The following is a 20,275-nucleotide window of genomic DNA, read 5'->3' as shown; positions in this document are numbered from 1 at the left end:
TCAAGGTAAAGGACACGACTAGTAGTAATGTTGTTGGTAACCACAAAGATCAAAGCACACTAAACATGACACGATTTCTTAAAGAGTCAAGGTAAACGACACGACTTCTTGAAGAATCTAAGGTAAAGGACACGACTAGCAGTAATATTGTTGGCAGGTGGCATGCATGATGCATGGCACCGGCAGGCAACGGCGGCGGCGCTACTCGTAGTCGTCGTACAGACTCCGGCCGACCTCGAACGAGGCGAAGGCGTCGGCGCACGCGTACATCACCTGGTCCAGCGTCAGCTGCCTTGAGTCCCAGGCGCTCACCCGCACGTGGTGCGGCTTCTCCATCCACACGTCCATCACCTCCCACACCAACCCCTGCAGCCCGGTGCTCCGCAGCGCCGGCTTCCCGATCGTCTGCGCGGCGAGGTAGCGCAGGTCCACCGCGTTCTCCACCTCCAGGTCGTAATGCTCCCTCAGCTTGTCCACGTCGTCGTGGATCCCGACGCCGACGAAGGTGAAGCGGCCGTCGCCGAGGAAGTCGCCCAGCTGGTCCGGGACGTAGTCGGCGTGGATGATCTGGAAGACGAGGCAGCGGCGGCCGACGCAGATCTGGAGCACGGCGACGGGGCCCAGAGCGCAAAAGCCGCTTGCTGGGTTCCACTCGACGTCGAGCCCGACGATGAGGTGGTCGAGGCGGCGGTGGTGGATGCGGACGATCTCGTCCAGCCACTCCTCGACCTCCTCGCCGGAGTCCGTCACCGTCGTGTAGATTTTGTCCTCGTCGAACGCCACCGTGTAGGTGCCATCGCCGAAGTCGTTCACGATCGAGGTCGACAAATCTCTCTCTGCTTTTGGAGTTTTGAGGTTTAAACCTTCGAATTGGCCAAGATCAGATTGGCGATTCACTTCAGGGGTTTATATCGTGTGATTAATCCACACAGTCCGCAATTCCGCATAGATGACGATTGTGTTAATTTGTTCGCTGCGAACGAACGGCTGAGATTTGGTTGAGAGCGCTGACGTGTGCTTATCGGCGTCCGAGATATCTCTCTCGACGAGGATGGGATGACACGAAAAATACGCATTTTTTAGCGAGGTAAAGATAGAGCAGTTTTAAAGCACCAGAGTAATTTTCTCGTAGACTATCACTGATCACCGAGAGCCCACAAGTGTTTGGCCCGCTTGTCAGATACTGCGTAGCAAGGGATCCTGTGTCGCGGCGAACCTCCAAAACGGATGAAATGCGAAACCACCGGATAAAGGCAAAACATATATTCACAATCCTACCGTAGGATAGAAGTCACTGGTTCAATAGGACGACCGTGTGGTTCCGCTCGGGAGAGATCTTGCTTCGTGAACTATTTGGGCGCCCGGGATTCTCGGACAATTCTACGATTCAACGGGCCATCTAGTCAGTGATGTTATCCACGGTACCCGTCTGGAGTTTTTCATGTGCGACTCGTGATGTTTCACTATGTATGAATCAAATGTTTCAATAAATTTTTATACTATTTAATAATTTTATCTTGATGGACACGTGGTTTGTTGATGTACACGGGGTTCAAGTGTTGCAATGACTTTAAATTGTTTGCTGCATATGTTGAACCAAATTGTTTCATCTAGCGATTTGACTGTGTTTCACTTTTTTTAAGAATTGAAACATTCTTTCGCTATTTGCTGAAACATTGTTTTTTTATAGGGTGAAACAACGTCTGGTTTTTTTGGAACCGTTGTTTCATACGTTGTAGCAAAATGTTTCATAAGGTGATTTGGTTGCGCTTCAGTTTTTTTAAAAAAATTGAAACATTTTCGAACTACTTAGTGAAACATTAACGATCTACTTGGTGAAATAACGCCCGATTTTTGAAAAAAAAAATCGAGCGTCCGATTTATAGGCACCTCGAGATTTTCTTTAGAAAAAGAGTAGCATTGATTAGGATGACATAAATCTATACCCAAACGCATGGTTAAATTCAATCTACAATTACATAAACAAAAGTTGTACCAGTGTGCAACGCAAATAGAATTTGTGTTTATATCATCACAAAAGTTGTAAGTTAAATTTAGATTTGCATGTTTGTGCAGTTGTTTATATCATCACATCTTATCTAATTTTATAAAACATTTACATAATTATTAAGTTATATGCAAACAATGGGTGCATGCATCTAGGTGTATCACTACTGCACAAACAATTTTTGCGTATGCCCTTTATTTAAAGGCAGTCGAGCTAAAATAATGTCCGTATGTAAAAAAAAAGTTGGGTGGTGTTTGGTTATGGGCCACATGCGAAAATCTATTTTCACAGGTGGGCTTCTTGAGACGGCCCACAAGTGTGGGTTTCTCTCTTCTATGTGCATTTCGCGCAGTGTCACGTGTCCTCACCTTTTTCTCTCTTATCCCCTTTTCTGTCCTCACCTTTTTCTCTTTTATCCCCTTTTCTCTCCTCTCTATCCCTGCTTTTTTTTTCCTCCACCTCCTCTCTCTCCCCAATCATTTTAGGACACATTTTTCTCTCTTATCCCCTTTTCTCTCCTCTCTATCCCTGCTCTTTTTTTTTCACCTCCTCTCTCCCCAATCATTTTTCTACGATCACCACTCCTTTTCCTCTACCCTCCTCTCTCCCCCTTCCACTCCTGTCCAGCCTCCTCGAGCTTGGGGATAGACGGCAGGTGGGGGTGCGCTTGGGCGACGGCAGGAGTGAAGGCGAGGGCGACAGATGCGAAGGTAGTGGATTTGGGCCATCCTCAAGAAGGGCAGATCCATGGACTGTGGATCCGAGTGTCACCTTCTGAAGGGGCGGATCCGCCACCATCAGTCTTGGAGGAGCGGCAACTACTAGGGTGGATCCGTCGGGGATGGTGGACTAGGCACAGACTCATCAGTGGCGGTGGCCGCAAAGGGGATCTACCACCATCAGTCCCGGAGAGGGCGATAACTACTAGGGTGGATCCGTCGGGGATGGTGGACTAGGCATAGACTAATAAGTGGCGGTGGCCGCAAGGGGATCCACCACCATCAGTCCCGGAGGGGCGATAACTACTAGGGTGAATCCGTCGGGGATGGTGGACCTGGCACAGACTCATCAGTAGCGGTGGCCGCAAGGGCGGATCCATCGATGATGGTGACCTCAAGGGGCCGTAGAGGTTTATGCCCCGTAGAGGCTCAAAATCCGCAGCCGCCGACCGTAGAGAAATGACGACAATGATGGGATCATACTATGACAAGACGATGGGAATGGGAGCTAGGGTTTTTTTTTTTTTTTTTGCTAACAGGAGGCATAATGAGTCATTGACGAAAATTTTGTTTTTGCACACATCTAGGGACAAGCAGGTACATAAATAAAAATATAACAATTTCCGCATACATATATAGGGACAAGCGTGCCCGCCTGTGAAAATGCCTTTTGGCCTAATGTTAGTGTATATTATCACAACCTTCATGCGGGATCTATCTAGAAGTCATCATCATGCAAATATACTACGCATTGCACACAAGGATGAAAACGGTTTGGAAAGTTGTCATTATGCAAATATGCTACCTCCGTCCCAAATTAGTAGTCGCTTTGATTTTTTTCTTGTAACATTTGACCATTCATTTTATTTGAAAAATTAGTACAAAATAAAAAGGGAGAAGTCATACTTAAAATAGTTTTGATAATAAATCAAATTACAAACAAAATAAATAATAATTCTATAATTTTTTGAATAAGATGAAAGATCAAAAGTAACAAACAAAAACTCAAAGTGACAAGTATTCTGCGACGGAGGTAGTAGTGCGCATTGCACACAGGATGAAAACGGTTTGGAAAGTTTTCGATTTTCAAACTTGTTTTCGTATAAACCAAAAGTATCTGTCAAATTTTTTTCGGAAAGTTTTGAAAACGGATGAATTCGGAATGTTTTTTTTCTAAAAAATGAGAACGAATACGGTAATTCAAGGAATGCTGCATGTATCTGTACACGTCTAACCACCACAGGTCGATCCACAGCAAGTTTAACCAAAAAAAAAAATCAAAGCATGTGAAGCGTGAGATGAGATGACCTCTCAAAGACACAAAACAGTAAACGACACTTAGTGGCAGATGGCATCCATTGACACCGGCGGCGGTGCTAGTCGTAGTCGTAGTACAGACTCCGGCCAACCTCGAACGAGGCGAAGGCGTCCGCGCACGCGTACATCACCTGCTCCGGCGTCAGATTCCAAGAGTCCCAGGCGCTCACCCGCACGTGGTAAGGCTTGGGCGCCCACACGCCCATCACCTCTCGCACCAACCCCTGCAGCCCGGCGCTCCGCAGCGCCGGCTTCCCGATCGTCTGCGCGGCGAGGTAGCGAAGGTCCACCACGTTCTCCACCTCCAGCCCGTGATGGCTCCTCAGCTTGGCCACGTCGTCGTGGATCCCGACGCCGACGAAGGTGAAGCGGCCGTCGGCGAGGAAGTCGAACAGCGAGTCCGGGACGTAGTCCGCGTGGAGGATCTGGAAGATGAGGCAGCGGCGGCCGACGCAGATCTGGAGCACGGCGACGGGGCCCGGCCCGTGATAGTAGGTGGCGGGGCGCCACTCGACGTCGAGCCCGACGACGAGGTAGTTGAGGCGGCGGCGGTGGATGCGGAGGATCTCGTCCAGCCAATCGTCGACGTCATCGCCGGAGTAAGTCACCGTCGTGTGGATGTAGTCCTCGTCGAACGCCACCGTGTAGGTGCCGTCGCCGAAGTCGTCCACGATCGAAGTCGCCATCTCCTCCCTTCTCTCTTCAATCTCCTCTGCTTTGGAGTGTCGAGGTTTTAATAAACCATCGAGTTGGAGATCAGATTTGACGATGCGTTTCAGGGGTTTATATCAGGGTGATACATACACTACACGTACGATGACGATTGACGTACGAGTAGACGACGATCGTGTTTGTTCGCCGCCGTACGGACGGCTGAGATTTCGTTGGTGTGCGTATCAACGGCCTTGATATCCCTCAGATGACGGGGAAGATAACATGGTAAAGTACCGCATTTTTAGCAAGGCAAGATGACATGGTAACTTCCACCAAGATAGCGCTTGGATTGGGCATTTGGGCGAGATCATGGGACGTGGCCGTTTTGGACGCCCGAGAAGACGGACCATATGCCGCGTTTCCCACGTACGGCCCCGCCATATCAATGATGATTTTGTTTTTCGTCTAGCCTTCTCTTTTATGAAAGAATTTTTTTGTTCGCCTAGCTAATTAACTTGGCTGTCCCGTGGCCGTGACTAGCTTCAACGCATACCACTCTGCAAAAATACTTCCTCCGTTTCAAGTTAATTATAAGATATTTTAATTTTAGTCAAAGTCAAGTTCCTTCAAAGTTTCGTCAAATTTATAGAAAAAACAGTAATATTTTTGACCCAAGATAAACCTATTATAAAATATATTTAATAATTAATTTAATAAAATTAATTTGGTAATGTAAATATTATACTATATTTGTCTATAAACTTAGTCAAACTTGAAGCAGTTTGACTTTGATCAAAGCCAACTCATCTTATAACCTGAAACAGAGGGGTACATTTCTACTCGTACAAGATCCCTGGCGTGCACGAATAATGTAATATTTGAAAGGAGAAAAAAAAGATAAGATTAAGAAGATATAAAAAAAGAGGTGAGCTATTAGCATATGGTTAATTGAATATTAATTATTTAAACTTGAAAATAAATTAATATTAATAAGGATTTTTCAATTTATTTTTTAAAAAAATCTCGACAAACGTGACAAGAGATTTAGGCCTGGTTTAGTTCCAACTTTTTCTTCAAACTTTCAACTTTTCGATCATATTAAGGGTCCGTTTGGCACAGCTCCAACTCCAGCTCCACCTCTCCTAGAGCTGGAGCTCAGCCAAACAGTTTCAGCTCCAGCTAAAATGAGAGCGGAGCTGAGTGGAACTCTCTCACAAAATAAACTAGAGAGGTGGAGCTAGGTTTAGGTAGCTTCACAACTCCACTCTAGACTCAACTCCTGAAGCTAAATTTGGGAGTTGGAGCTCTACAAAATATGCCCTAAAACTTCCCTACACACATAAACTTCTTTTTTTTTCTTCAAATTTTCAATTTTATTCAAACTTCTAATTTTGGCGTGGAACTAAACACGGCCTTATACTCTCTATCAACTCCAAAAGAATGCATAAGCGACTGTTTGGATGGTTGCTTCACCTTCCAAAACTTTTAAACCAAAAGTATGGCATATGGCGTAGTTTTTCTAGCACCAATTGCAGATAGATAGGTAGCCAAACTTGTGCTTGTGGGTCATTTTGGCGAGAAGATGAGCTGGCAAATAGTACACTTGTCTTGTAAAGATTCTCTTCCATAAAAGTTCATGTCATGTACTCCAACTATCTCAGGCTATATGACGTTTTAACTTTGGTCAAAGTCAAATTGTTTAAATTTTGATCAAGTTTGTAGAGAAAAATAGTAACATTTTGAACACAAGAAATTTATTATAAAAATATATTCAATTATTAATTTAATGAAACTAATTTAATATTATAAATATTACTATATTTGTTTATAAACTTAGTCCGACTTTAAACAGTTTAATTTTGACTAAAGTCAATACGTTTTATAAGGAGTACTACATATGGAAATTGAACTGATCATTGTGAAAACAATCCTCTAATTAAAGTCCATGTAAAATACACGGTATTGGTTTAGCACGTTGATAAACGTGCTGGTGATACGTCCCAGATGGCCTGGTCAGGTAGCTAGTTTGATCGAGTCGCTTTCTTCCCTGAATTTTGCGAGCTTGGAGAGCTCGTCGACGGCATCCACGAGGTGGTCCAGCCGCGCCACGAACTCGAGCAGCAGCGACGCGAACGTGGCCAGCGACAGCGCCGCCGTGCTCTCCAGCGCGCGCACCCTCACCATCATCGCCGCGTATCCGCCGCCGGCCTCCGCCTCCTCCAGCTCGTCCGCCTCCCGCGACGGCCACGACAGCCTCTGCCGCCGCGCGCTCTCGCGCAGCCGCGAGCACGAGCGCTCGAGGCCGCCGCCGCTCGTGATCTCCTCCGCCACGGAGCCGGACGAGACGAGGAGGTGCGAGTTGAGCTCCAGCGCGAGCTGGAGGCGGTAGGCGGAGCCGTGCACGCTCTTGAGAAGGCTCAGCCTCTCGGCGCTGCGCGTCATGCCGTCGACGTCGCCGCCAAGGACACGGACGAGCTCGGCCGCCTGCGCCGTCGCGTCCTCGATCTCCGCACGGAACGCCTCCCTGACTCCGTCCGGCGCCTGCACCGAAGAAACAAACAGAATCTGACACCGATCGGCGGCGAGCTGTGTGCACTTGTGCGCTAAGCCATTGCATTGCTTCGGAACAGGATCGAGAAGAAATTAACTGGCCTGTATCTCGGAGTGCAGGCAGCCGTGCATGGCGACGACCTCGTAGGCGCAGTGGCGCAGCACGGCTCCGACGCGGGCGTAGTGCGACCACGGGAAGGAGAAGGAGCGGAACCGGCCGTGCGGCGGCTCCCATCTCGCCGATCTCGCCTGCGTACGCCCGCCATTACACGTTCAAGTCAAAGCTACGTAGTGTGTGTGACCGTGTGGTGTACAGTATATACACAGGCAAGCACGCGCGTATGGCAATCTTACCAAGGATTCGATCCTAGCGGATGCGTTCAGGATGGCGCGGCATTTCTCAATTGCTGGTTCGCCGCCGTCGACGGCCGTTTCGTCGCCTGACAGATAGCTCCTGACGCAGTCTGACAGATCAACGAGTGGATTCGTCAGACGGTGTGCTTTGTGGCGTCTTTCGCATTGCAATCGTGCAAAGGAGGATTGATTGATTGGTGTGTGTGTGTGTGTGTGTGTGTGTGTGTGAGAGAGAGAGAGAGAGAGAGAGAGAGAGAGAGAGAGAGAGAGAGAGAGAGAGAGAGAGAGAGAGAGAGAGAGAGAGAAGGAGTGATTTATTGCACCGTGGAGCGAGTCGGCGACGGCGGCGAAGCTGGCGACGAGCTCGCGGTGGAGCTGCTCGCCGGCCCACGCCGGGAAGATGAGCACGTTGACGAGGAGCGCCAGCACGGCGCCGATGGCGATGGCGTAAAGCCGGTCGAGGCCGGCGGCGACGGGCTCGCCGACGCGGTAGACCGACACCATGATGAGGCAGTAGGTGAAGAGGATCACCCGGAAGCCGTACTCATACGGCGCCAGCGCCGGCAGCTGCTTCACGAACGACGTCACGGCCCCTGCGACCGAAAAGCCAAGCCACATCACATGTTTTGTCGTGCGCCACATAGATAATGTGTTACTACCTCTATATTTCAGGTTATAAAACTTTTTAGTATTGATCATATTCATATAGATGTTAATTAATCTATGTACACATATATGTCTAAATTCATTAACATATATATAAATATAGACAATGCTAGAAAGTCTTATAACATGAACGGAGAAAGTACTAGTGTTTCGCCTTAATTTGCAACTTACCAACTAGGAAGATGCTTAGGCCAATCACGTACGGCTCGGCGACACTGCCGCATCTGAGCGAAATCCAGATCACCGCGATAGCAACAACTCCGGCCACCATGCTCCCCACGGCCCGGTTAAACCCTCGGTTGAAACTGGCGCCTGCAAGAACAGAAATCTAAACAGTTGGAATTAGAATTTCGCGGCATATGTATATCGATTAATTAGCGTAGAAATTAAACTAACAGTAGCTGCTACTTGTATGTGTACGGACCAACGGTGTACTCGAACATGATGCCGACGGTGAGGATGGACCAGATGATGTTGGTGCCGAACAGCCTGAAGGGCTCGCCGACGAGCACCAGCAGCGACGCCAGGAGCATCGCGAGGCCGGCCTTGAGGGCGAACGCCACCCTGCCGGCGTCCTCGCTGGCGAAAGCCCACGCCGCCGCGGCGGCCGCCCGGGCGCACCGAGGGAAGCCGCCACCGCAGCAGCTCGCTTCGGTCATCGCCTCGGGCCTCTTGGCGAAGCCCGGGAGCACGGCGTTCGGCGACAGTGTCACGTCGACGGTGACACCGCCCACGGCGCTGTCGCCCCTGCTCATTGTCACCGTGCGTACGTACACGGCGAATATGTCGTTTGATCAACAAGAGGAAACTAAGGCGGTTGCTACACTTGTGTTGTGTCCCTATTGTGTACAAGACTACTTTGTGATAATGGAAGTTATATTTATAGGTGGTAATGCGTGGCAACGCGCATGGGATAGATTGGGAATGTAGCAAAAGGATCATTCGGGAGTAATAATTGATGTGGAAGTTCATTCGGAGATGCGCTAGGCTTAATAATTCTCAGGCGCTCTAGACTTTTGCAGTGAAACTAAGGGTTTCTTCCTCCGTTTCCGTTCGAGCATGTGCCATCGTCGAGAATTTGAACCCGATGAGATGAGTAGATTACCGGCAGCAAGATGCCAGGAACATATTCTGCACGTTCAGGGACTTGGAATGTGGCCTTGGTTGTCTGATGGCCCCGACCCACTAGCAAAGGACTTATGGCTCGAGGAGCCAGGGACAAGAACCAGCATATCTCCCACTTCACATATTTCCATGGAAAAAATTGTGTGCTCAGGAAACATGATGACAATGGTCATGGACAAACATTTGACGCTGGTGGCAAATTGACAATTATGCCACCACTAGGCTCCTGCTGACGTAACAGTGCAGACAATCTAACACGTTATCTTCTCACGCATAGCTTAGTTGTGGAGCGAAAACTTTTCAGGATTGCATCAGAACAAGAATGGCCAAATTAGACAATATTCCAAGAAACCAAGTCCTTCACATAGAGCTCTCCCGCCGCTCTCACGCGGGCGGCTCGGGAGCGAAACCCTAGCCGCCCGCGCCGCCCCCTCCCAACGCCTCCAGCCACCTCGCCGCCTCCAGAACCCGCCGCCGGAAACCGTGCGGCCGGCCGGAAAGGCGGCGGCGGGGAAAACGTACCGGCGGCGGAGCATCCCCTCGGCGTGGGAGGCAGCGCGACGCACGCACGGCGGAAGGCGGCGGCCGGAGCGGCCGGTGGGGCGGATCCGGTCGTGCTGGACGCGGATCCGGCCTCCCCGGGGAGGATCTGGCCCCCCGGTGGCCAGATCGGGAGAGGGGCGGCGGCGGCGCGGCAAGACGGTGGGCGGCCTCGAGCTCGCGGCGACGGCGACGCGACAAGTCGGTGGGCGGCCCGAGCTCGTGGCGACGGCGGCGCGGCAAGACGGCGGGCGGCCTCGAGCTCCCGACAACGGCGGCGCGGCAAGACGGCGGGCGACCTCGTGCTTGCGGTGATGGCGGCGCGACCTCGAGCTCACGGCAGTGGGGGCGCGACTCGGCGGAACAGCTTGTGGCGGCGGCGGCCGCGACAGCGCGGCAGCGCGGCGCGGAGGAGCAGCCCGGCCGGCATGCAGCGGAGGCTGACCGGCCAGACGGCTGTTGGCGACGGCGGCGCGGTCGTGCCCGCCGTGGTGCTCGTGGCAGTTGGCGGCGGCGGCGGCTGGCAACAGCGGCGGAGGACATGGCGGCGGCGTCGAGCTGGCTGCTTGGTGGCGGAGGATGACGGCGCAGCGGTTTGCGGAGGCGGAGGCTGGCGTCGGTGGCAGCGGCGACGGCGGCCGTGGCTGTGGACAGTGGCGACGTTGGCGGATGCGGGTCGCTAGCGAGGTGGCTGGGCGTTCGGCAGCAGCGGCTGCGGTGGCGGTGGCGGTGACCGTGTCTGCGATCACCGGAGGCATGGCGGACTCGGATGGCTAGCCGAGGGCGTGGCAGACGGTTGCTTTTGGCCGGCACGACATCGTTTGGTGGAGGGGTCGGAGACCGGCTTGGCGCAGAGAGGCGCAGCCGATGGCAACGGAGGCCGGCTCGGCGCGAGAGGCGCGGGCGGCGGAGATGGATGCCGGCTTGGCGCGAGAGGTGCGGCCGATGGAGGGAGGTCGGAATGACGCGAGAGGCGCGTCCGGTGGAGGAGGTCGGTTTGGCGCGAGTGGCGCGGCCGGCGGTGGAGGAGGCGACCTAGGTGTGAGGAGGAGCTGCCGGTAGGAGTGGCGCGGTCTTTGGCGCACGAAGACTGTCCGACGGGGGACGCCGGTGCAGGGGTTCCACATGTCGGTAGAGCTTGTGTGGTGGTGGAGCATCGGTGTGTCAGCCGTGGATTCGCATGTGGTGAGCGGCGGGTGAAAACCTAGTCTGGCCTCGGCCGAACCGACAACGATGGTTCATTCCCCCTCTTGAGGGCGTTGTCGTGCTGTCTCACCCCTCAAGGGTGGTTGCCGGGCGAAAGCCCAGTCTTGGCTTCTTTGAGCTCCGACGGACGGCGGCGGCGGTTTGTCGCTTCTCTTCTTGAAGACGTTGTTTTGGCATCCCCTAGGGGGGCGATCTCGCCTGTGTTCCTTTGTTGGTCTAGTGGCGGTCGGTCACGCTTAGCGACAGCCGTTCTGGTGCTAGCCTTCTCCTGGGTTTATGTGTTGACGATGTCGGTGTGTGGGTGGTGGTTTTTTTCCTTTTTTCTGGTTACGACACTTCAGGGTTGTAATCTTGTAATTTTTTCCTGCTCTATCAATAGAACTTCGCATTCAAGTCGTTCAAAAAAAAAAGAATGGCCAAATTGGCCGTCCCTGCAGGCTCACGCCCCATGATCAAAGGACGCAAGTGGATCGGCTCACACCCCATGTATCCATCAACCCATGGTCCCTTACTAGCTACTTCATTTGATCAACAAATTTTCTACTTCTACTTCGTAAATGGAAGAAAAATGCAATTTCATTAGAATGGCATTGCACCAATCCAACTCTGCTCACAAACGCAACCTTAAATACTACGTTTTATATCCCGAAAGCAAGCATCACATGGAAGAAGCTTGAGAACACTCGTGGTCGTGCGAGGCATTAAACATTAATTCAATCCCGACCGTGAGTCCGTGACACCGCCAACTTGCTGATTCTGCCCGAGCATTAGCTGCTTTCGCAGAACAGAAGGGATGATCGTTTGATATGAACTCAGTCGCATAACGATCACCACGTGTCCGTGTCTGCTCGAGAATAGAACCAAGGCCTCGAAATGATTGCACAGGCACAACAATTTTTTACATACCGTGTCCCCAAATATAAGAGATTTTGACTGTTAGAAAGATTCTCACTAATAAGTACTGTTACTGTTATGAAAGAAGATAGTACTCCTACCTATTATAGATTTCAGTCATGCAGCGATTGCCCCATCGCACAAAAACTAGCGCCTTCTGCGAACGCAGGAAACGGCAAACGCAGAGTATTGGTCTACTACATTTCCACTTCAGAAAAAAACTAGATATTTGCAGCTTCGCCAAAGTATTCTTCAGGAACGTGAAACTTCAGACCAATGGCCTGCAATTGAAAATATCACCGTCAGCTGCTTTTACCCCAAATCAAGACGCGTCAAGAAAACAAAAAAAAACAACTAAACCAATAACATACCAAAGGAAAATGGTGGAACCAAAATTAAAAATAGAAGAGTTTCATATCATTACAGGAGCTCAATGCTTACTTGCTTCATCCCATTCCCACAATGTACCCTACAGATGTGCATTGCATATGCAAAAATAATCTATTTTTCTTGGAAACTAATCCATGTTATCTAGAATAATTACCCGCATCTAAATCCCAAATAACCAGATCTAAATCCCAAATAGAGTTGTAGAAAAAATATCGGGATCCAAAAGAAACTTAGCTCAACTCAAGCTCAAATTGATCAAGTATCCCAAGCTCGTACCAACTCTCAGTCCTCAAATAAGCCAAGCCCAAGCTATTCATCTAAAGCATGGAGGCATATTCCAAAGCTCAAGCCAAATTCCAGTGCTTAACGGTTGTCTGGACAGCACAAACGCCATTTCCCCATAGCCCAAAACCACAAGCAAATTCTTGTATATGTTTTACTCTCGTAATGAAATAAAGCACAATTCTCCTGTGTTTTCAAGGGGAAAAAAACATGAGCAAATTTCTAGCCCAGCCAAAAGGCCCAATGTAAGTGGCACAGACTGACACTGCATTCCTAATCAATCCCAAGGCACACCTAGATTTGATCACACTCCAGCTCCTTGTTTTTCAAAGAGACAAAACTAAAGCCACAGACCTTGGTGGGCTGCTCAGTCCCGCCAATATTGTCAGTTTGTGCCATTTACCCGTATCTGCCTATATCCCAGATCAGACTCCCTTCCGAACCACGCGCCAACAAATAGCAATCACTATAATTGTTTTAAGAGATCTTTTACGGTCATTGAGAGGTGGACTATCTCAATACCTGCTAAGGACCCTAAAATTCATGTTGAAATTGTCTATTGTGAACTGGGCAAATAAATGTTCATGGACTGCTCAAGGGGCAGCTCCACCAATACCTTAGCGAATTCTTTATCTGCATCACTATGATCATTCTCTCTCCCAGCGGCATCACCAACATAGAAAGATCTGAAATAACATGGCAATTATCAAAAGGGCAGCTTATATAATGCACACAAAACAGACTAAAACAGCAGATTGTGTTTAGTGTTTTTTTGCACCAATAAAACTGAACTAAACCAAAAGGCTATAATCTATGAGACAAATTGTGCAATTGTAGACATATTGGATCAGTACTCATGTCCAGGGCTTGATCAAGCCCAATATGTGGATATTACAATACCATGGAGCCCTTATTATTTCCATAGGATTAGCAGCAACTCGGATCCTACAGATCCTAGTATGGAGTTGCATATGCTGAGCAACTTGAGAAAGTGTAAAGCTATTATGTTAGGTGGTAAATATTACACAATTTGCAACAATATTTCCATGTATATATATGTCACATGGACACCCTTGTCAATGACATCAACAAATATATAACGTATATGTAAGTTCTATACCCTGTCAACTAAAACAACAGGGATGTGACAGCAAAGAAAATCAAATCAACGTCCTGTTTCCTATCTGCAACACCCACTGGGTTCCTTCACTCGTAAGCTAAGATCTATCACTTCTACGCTAGCTTATATGGAACACACAGGACAGCATCTGCTTAAAGAATAGGACACACACAACTTAGCTGTAGCCATAAGCGCAAACAGATAGAAGCACCTATTCTAAGACACACGCAGCTCAATAAAAAAAATAATAAAACATGTGTCTCAGTCAATGACTGTACGTACAAAATCCACCTGTGGCCCAACCACAAGTGTGCACAGCATACAGAGAGTAAAGGAATGCCAACGTTAGCGCACTGAAGCTTCAACCGACCTTACAAACCAGCTCAAAATAGTAAATCTGAAATAATCTAAAATAGAGTGGTTACTTACTTGTCCATGTCAACTGTAACTCCCGAATTGAAATGCTCTCTCATCAACCACCACATTCCAGTGTTTGGTTTTCGAAATGGATCATCTGGAAAGGTTTTTCCTTTCCCTAAACCACATGCTATGAAAACCTGCAGGTGCAAACAAAATTAAATATTTGAAAGGAAACTATAAGAGAAGGGGGCATACTCCAAATGATAAGTCTTTGGCAATTAAGAGATTTTATACAACAAGACCAGACCAGGCTTTTACAAGATTGAAAGACCAAAACAAGTCATGTATCGTAATTATCAAAAACTCCCCAAAAAATGTCAAGCAAGAATTTACAAGGTACCATGTTATGTGTCATGAAAAAGAGCATTTTACAACATTTAATTGATTGAGCAATAAACAAAGGCCCGGTTCAGTTACCAGGACTATCATTATAGATAGTATATTTCTTCAGTTTATGATTGTTAAAAATATACAGAAATTCCAGATACATAATGCATTTGAACAAATGTGTAGCATACCTGAATAGGGACTTTTACACGTTCAATGAACTTGTCAAGACGCCCAATTTTGGAGTCAACAGCTTGCTGCCGCTTTTTGTTCCATCGTTCAATGTTCGACTCATTGGTGAATATGACCTGACAACACCAAATAAAATAAGTTGGCAGTATGATTTTACATAGCCTACTGGATTCCAGAGAAAATAGAGCAATAATTAACTAATTAAGTTAAGTGATTAGTTACTCTCTCTAGTCACATATACTTGTCGTTTTGGACAGCACGGTCTCCAAAATACAACTTTGACCACTTATTGTGTTGGAGTATATTCGTAAAACCCAACAGAGCTATGTTTTTATGGTAGCACTTTTCGAGGCTTACTTATATAAATGGTTTCGATGTATCCAATCTAGATACTTAAAAATATATCGGTACATAAAATTTCAGAGAGAGAGAGAAGGCATGTTCAAAGTGACAAGTACTTGTGACCAGAGAGAGTTTCTTATAACTGTTCTGAGGTTCTTAAGAACATTCTATGTGCATACTTAATTCGATGCAACGTACAGAGAGACGTGATGGAACTACAGTTATAGGCCCAAAAGAACTTGTAAAGACTAAAAAGCAACTAACCAATTTATAGCCATCATTGTACAGGATTTGCAGCTTTTCTGGAATCGATTCATACAGTAAAGACCACTTGTCTGCACCAACACTGCACTTGAAGTAGGTTGGAGCTTAACGATTGCATTCTTAAAAAAAGCAACAACATGTATAAGAGGTAATATCGTGCATCATGAACTCATGTGTAACAAGTCAATATTCTGGGAAAATACTATCCCATAAGTTATCTCTAAATCTGGCAATTGTTATGCTCAAGTTCATCAAAAGGTCCAGCATAAAACTTTTCAGGACTCGCATGTAGTGAATACTTCCTTATGCTAATTGATACCTTTGCTTGTAAAGGAAAAAAAAACTCCATTGTTGGCCATAAAAAATGGTAAGATTACTTTAATGTGGATTGGACTACTTATGTCATGCTTCTTTACAGCTATAGAAGAACTAAGACAAAACTAACAAATAGATCACATAATATCACAAAGCCCTAACACAAAACTGCTCGATCAATTCATAAATTCTAACCAAATACCATCCATACAGCTACAGCATAGTAACTCAAAAGCATATAGTACTATTTAGTAAGTCAAATTAAATGTGCCTTTCTAGGGTGTTCAAGCAGGTGTTTGATGAGATAGTCTACTCATTAGTTGCATATGCAGTGTGTTCCCCTGCAACTGGCCAAAGCATAAGACAAATATGTTCACTCCATGTGGTTCTGAACAGTCTGCTCATTTCGTTTCTTAATTGCCCAAGTGCCCTTACAACAAAGTTATGAAAAATAGATATAGCACACAGAAGAAGCATGCAGGCTACTCTTATAACAAAATAAATATCATATTTCCGAAAAACAAAATGTGTATGTATACATACATCCTCACTGAGGTTTTGGCGAGGCATCCATCAAAATCAAATGCAGCAATCTTAGCTGAAGACTGAAGGCCATCATCCTGAACATTAGAATTGCAAGTTATCCAGCTATACTCTTATTAAAAAAAAAAGGCAATGGTGATGGCAGTGAATCTGCCACCCACCAACTCTATTGTATATCTTTTACCAACTAATTCTTTCATGTACTTTAATATTATAAAATAGTCCTTCTGCATGGGTATATTATGCAAACACGTCTACAGGGTAGAATTGTTCTTAAAAACCTCAGAATTGATTTGCTCCAAACAATAATAGCATGTCTATAATTTATATTTATCCGTAGCAAAGCACGGGTATAGCTAGTCTTCTGTGTGCATGGTTTAATTCATATAATAATTAGAAAATGAGGCTCAAGAACTGCTCCTTTCTTTTATAAATTTTGCTTAACACACCTGCTCACGAAATATAACTGTATTGAAAACCTTCCAATGCGCTGGAAGGGTAGCATCCTGCATCCACACATGACAGGAAAATGGAGATGTAGCATTTCAGTATAACAAAATGATAAACATAGGAAGCAGAGTGACTTGATAAGAACAATGGTATAAGAATACCTTATAATTTTGCTTTATATCAGAAACCGAAAAGGGTATCACTGGACCAGCTCTTTTGTCCCCTGCCAGCATCTGATAGGGAAAACAATACAAGATCTATAAATAATCATGCATGTTCAGCTTTGGAATCAAGCAAGACATTAAGGGGTTGTGTTATGGTTAAATAACATTCTTAGTACAGATATTTTGTCTTCTCTCTCCTTTCACGTTTCCCACTTACCACTCACAGGAGAGTAGTAGGGTCATGAATCAAGATCATTATGGGTAAACACCGCCAGAGGATAGCAGCATCGACTACTAGGAATGAGGAAAGGACTTAGATTGGGATGATAAACATTGTGTGTGGGTGGGGGTGGGGGTAGCTTAGACTAATTCTTCTTCGTTGCTTAAATCAATAGAGAAACATTCTCATCCTTGTATAGATGGATGGTATGACTTGACCCTTAAACTTAAGTAACTAACTAATTCTAGTTTATTATTATCTCCTAACACACTGCTACAGTACACACCGCTGTTTATTAGTCAGATGTTGTATCCATGGACCTCAGTCTCTCGGCTCAATGCCCATGAGGCCATGATATAGAGAGTAGAGATCTACAGGTTGGGGAAATGAATGGCAAATGTATAAACTATAGAGACAATTGTTACAGTCAATCATTGAAAGAACTCTCAAGGTAAAAGGATCGGCATTCAACATATCAAAGCCATGACTGCCAGCATTAACATGATGAAAATGCAAGTTGGATGCTAACAAATAATAAATGATGATACCTCTGCCTTATAAACAGACTATTCAAACAACAACAACAATTAAATGTCAGTAAGCAAAACTTTCAGGGAAACAAAGAACTAGAAATGTGCCATCTCTACAGACATTATAAGGGTTTAGGTATGGCTTCCAAAACTGAAAGAATACATGATTTCATCACCTTAACACCTTCGATATTATTTCCAGTGCCCTTAGAGTCTTCCATGCTGTGAACCTAGAAGGATCAAGGGTATAAAAGTTTGTATGTCATCACAAAGTTGAACTTGATGCTGGAGTGAACTGTAAGATGCTCATGTCTAATCAAAAGCTAACCACTTCCTTCTTCAGATTCTGTTCATTCAATTGATCAGTCACATTGCCATCTCTCTTACAATTCTGCAAATGAATATGGTGGATCAAAGTAAGTATTTCCTCCGGGTCGATAATACTTGTCGTTTTGGGAAAGGACACAGTCTCCAATAAACAACTTTGACCACTATTTTTTATTAGAATATATATAAAAACATCAATAAATATATTATTTTATTTAAGTACTTTTTAAGACACTACATATATGGTCACCTTATTTTTAAGACAAATATTTTAGATATTATTTATAGTCAATATTTTAAAAGTTTGATGATAACTTTGTCCAAAAAGACAAGTATTGTCAACCTAGAGGGAGTTCCACCAACTGAAAACTTGTTAGAAAGCAGTTAAGCAACAGTAACATTTAATAGAACACTTTCACAAACAACATAAAAAAAGCTTGTACTTCCTTTGTTCAGAAACAAATTAGCGACCTCTTTTCCTAATTTACAAGAGCTACAAACTGATGAGAAGAAAATTTCTAGGAATTCATATTGCCGCTTAATTTAAACTAGTTGTATGAGTGAGCAAATTGTTACCTCCAACTCCCGCAACTTATCACGGTCTTGATTCTGCGCCCACCCTCCAAAACCACAGTTAGTTTCCACAGAGAAGAAATAAAAGTATGAAACAGCTGAAAAAAAATCGAAGACCAAACCTCGATAGAATCAAACCCCTTAAGGTTCTCCACAGGGAATGCTGGGTAAGTTGATGAAGGGAAGCAGGCAATATGGTACCATTTTGTACTGTCAAAACCACGGGGATCACGAATAGAGGCGCCAAGACGGAGGGCACCTGCCGCAATACTCTCACTGCAACCCTTGCAGGTGGAGCGGCCAGACTTGGCATACTCAACTGAGATACTAACATTTTCTGCCACTCCTGGGCTGGCTTTTACTTTCTTTGGGCTTGACTCTTCAGTTGTCCCTACTGCAGTATGGTCTCTCTTACACGTCTGAAAATGAATAGTTTGGAATATTAAAGAGAAATAACCCAGTTGTATCCAAACTTTTGTAAAGATATCATTTGGTTTACTAATCCAAAATATGCATATGGCTTGCTAATCCAAAATAACTCCAAATGTAGCATTTTGGACAACAATCCAGATTACTTAAATTAATTTTCACCATAAGTTTATCAAGTATACTGAACATTACTCAAATGTACCATTACAAAAATTGAACAATATCATTTGGCAATCTACATTCCACTAGCATATAGTCATCCATCTGGTAGTCATAAAATATCGACCAGAAGCAGATTTGGCCACCTAACTGATAAGCCGTTTCAACAGGTAAGGAACAAATATCTGGTAGTCATAAAATATCGACCAGAAGCAGATTTGGCCACCTAACTGATAAGCCGTTTCAACAGGTAAGGAACAAATTACCTTGTTTAGCTCACGCACCTCCTCGCGATCCTCCTCCTGCACTCCCCCCAAAATCAACATATTAGCACCCGTAGGAAGCAAATGTAAACCGACTCAGAGCCCAAACCTTGATGGAGTCGAACCCCTTGACCTTCTCGACGGGGTCAATCGGGTGCGACGAGGAGGGGAAGCAAGCGACGTGGTACCACTTGGTGCTGTCGAAGCCGCGGGGGTCGCGGGCGGAGGCGCCCAGGCGGAGCGCGCCCTTGGCGATGCCCTCGCTGCATACTTTGCAGGAGGACCGACCGGACTTGGCGTACTCGACGGAGATGGTCGCCTTCGCGGCGGCGGACGCCGCCGGTGCGGTGGACATGGGGCCGCCGCGGGCGATGCGTGGGCGAGCGGCGGTAGAGACGAGGGGGCGGCTCGGGAGAGTTGGGCTCCTCCACCGGAGGAAGTAGACGAATGAGCGACGAGGAGCGGCCAGTGGCTACTAGGGTTTTGTGCCGTGGGGCGGGAATCGACGCCGCGACGGGAGTAGCGAGGGCACACGGCGCGGGAAGCAAAGAGGAGGATGGTGGGGCGGTGCGGTAGGGGGTGGGGGCGCGAGCCGCGGTGGTGGCTTCCTGCTTCGCTGCCGGCGTGGTGTTCTGGACTGCTGCTGGTGTTCGACGGTTTGTGGTGGGCTTAATAGCAGGCCAAATTTAAGGCCCATTAAGCTACTGCCTAATTCTGTGGCGTCGAAAAGTCACTAATTAAAGGCTTGTTCGGTTTGGAGTAAAAGTAAAGAGCTTTTCTTGCATAATGATTATAAAGATTAATTTCTATGGATGTTATTTAGTTTATACAAATAAAGTATAGAAAAACATAGAAAAATTTTCGTCCATTTAAACTTCTCGGGAATAATTGATGTGGATTGATGTGTACATACGTTCATATTTCTCCACTTT

The 20,275-nt window shown here is 46.5% G+C and overlaps 5 protein-coding genes across 5 annotated transcripts; all 5 read right to left on the bottom strand.

Annotated features, from left to right (window-relative positions):
- LOC4327879 (3'-5' exonuclease) lies at positions 1 to 903 on the bottom strand (the record flags this gene model as incomplete). Its single annotated transcript, XM_026024486.2, has 1 exon — positions 1 to 903. A coding segment is annotated over one exon (702 nt), but the record flags the coding sequence as incomplete, so codon positions are not given.
- Positions 904 to 3,315: 2,412 nt separating this feature from the next.
- LOC4327878 (3'-5' exonuclease) lies at positions 3,316 to 4,829 on the bottom strand. Its single transcript, XM_015792054.3, has one exon. It carries the CDS (start codon positions 4,728 to 4,730, stop codon positions 4,104 to 4,106), a length of 627 nt encoding a protein of 208 aa, XP_015647540.1. The 5' UTR covers positions 4,731 to 4,829; the 3' UTR covers positions 3,316 to 4,103.
- A 1,779-nt stretch (positions 4,830 to 6,608) lies between these two features.
- Positions 6,609 to 8,591, bottom strand: LOC4327877 (aluminum-activated malate transporter 9). Its single transcript, XM_066306762.1, has 5 exons — positions 8,440 to 8,591; positions 7,926 to 8,195; positions 7,603 to 7,712; positions 7,351 to 7,497; positions 6,609 to 7,239 (listed from the first exon to the last, which is right to left on the bottom strand). Exons 1-5 carry the CDS (start codon positions 8,537 to 8,539, stop codon positions 6,712 to 6,714), a joined length of 1,155 nt encoding a protein of 384 aa, XP_066162859.1. The 5' UTR covers positions 8,540 to 8,591; the 3' UTR covers positions 6,609 to 6,711.
- Positions 8,592 to 8,672: 81 nt separating this feature from the next.
- LOC136354918 (aluminum-activated malate transporter 1-like) lies at positions 8,673 to 9,112 on the bottom strand. The gene has a single exon (XM_066306763.1). It carries the CDS (start codon positions 9,021 to 9,023, stop codon positions 8,673 to 8,675), a length of 351 nt encoding a protein of 116 aa, XP_066162860.1. The 5' UTR covers positions 9,024 to 9,112.
- Positions 9,113 to 11,994: 2,882 nt separating this feature from the next.
- On the bottom strand, positions 11,995 to 19,998 carry LOC4327876 (polynucleotide 3'-phosphatase ZDP). Its single transcript, XM_015766727.3, has 14 exons — positions 19,453 to 19,998; positions 19,347 to 19,382; positions 18,615 to 18,911; positions 18,496 to 18,528; positions 17,921 to 17,983; positions 17,769 to 17,822; positions 16,840 to 16,911; positions 16,678 to 16,734; positions 16,229 to 16,305; positions 15,371 to 15,452; positions 14,764 to 14,880; positions 14,255 to 14,382; positions 13,322 to 13,391; positions 11,995 to 12,314 (listed from the first exon to the last, which is right to left on the bottom strand). Exons 1-14 carry the CDS (start codon positions 19,696 to 19,698, stop codon positions 12,255 to 12,257), a joined length of 1,392 nt encoding a protein of 463 aa, XP_015622213.1. The 5' UTR covers positions 19,699 to 19,998; the 3' UTR covers positions 11,995 to 12,254.
- Between the last annotated feature and the right edge of the window lie 277 nt (positions 19,999 to 20,275).

Source organism: Oryza sativa, chromosome 1 (assembly GCF_034140825.1).
Source record: "Oryza sativa Japonica Group chromosome 1, ASM3414082v1".
In the NCBI taxonomy this organism is placed as follows: domain Eukaryota; kingdom Viridiplantae; phylum Streptophyta; class Magnoliopsida; order Poales; family Poaceae; genus Oryza; species Oryza sativa.
The sequence above is the reverse complement of the archived record's forward strand: the minus strand, read 5'-3'. Positions and strand labels throughout refer to the sequence as shown.

Bases quoted from the DNA above. Each gene is read 5' to 3' on its own strand.
- LOC4327878 (XM_015792054.3), bottom strand. From the start codon at position 4,730: ATGGCGACTTCGATCGTGGACGACTTCGGCGACGGCACCTACACGGTG.
- LOC4327877 (XM_066306762.1), bottom strand. From the start codon at position 8,539: ATGGTGGCCGGAGTTGTTGCTATCGCGGTGATCTGGATTTCGCTCAGA. The intron at 8,196-8,439 runs GTAAGTTGCAAA...TTTCGGTCGCAG, and splicing joins CCTAAGCATCTTCCTAGTTG to GGGCCGTGACGTCGTTCGTG. The intron at 7,498-7,602 runs GTAAGATTGCCA...GGGCGTACGCAG, and splicing joins CCGCTAGGATCGAATCCTTG to GCGAGATCGGCGAGATGGGA.
- LOC136354918 (XM_066306763.1), bottom strand. From the start codon at position 9,023: ATGAGCAGGGGCGACAGCGCCGTGGGCGGTGTCACCGTCGACGTGACA.
- LOC4327876 (XM_015766727.3), bottom strand. From the start codon at position 19,698: ATGTCCACCGCACCGGCGGCGTCCGCCGCCGCGAAGGCGACCATCTCC. The intron at 18,529-18,614 runs GTTTGGTCTTCG...GGGTGGGCGCAG, and splicing joins AGGGGTTTGATTCTATCGAG to AATCAAGACCGTGATAAGTT. The intron at 14,383-14,763 runs GTATGCTACACA...TTGCACCTGCAG, and splicing joins GTGTAAAAGTCCCTATTCAG to GTTTTCATAGCATGTGGTTT.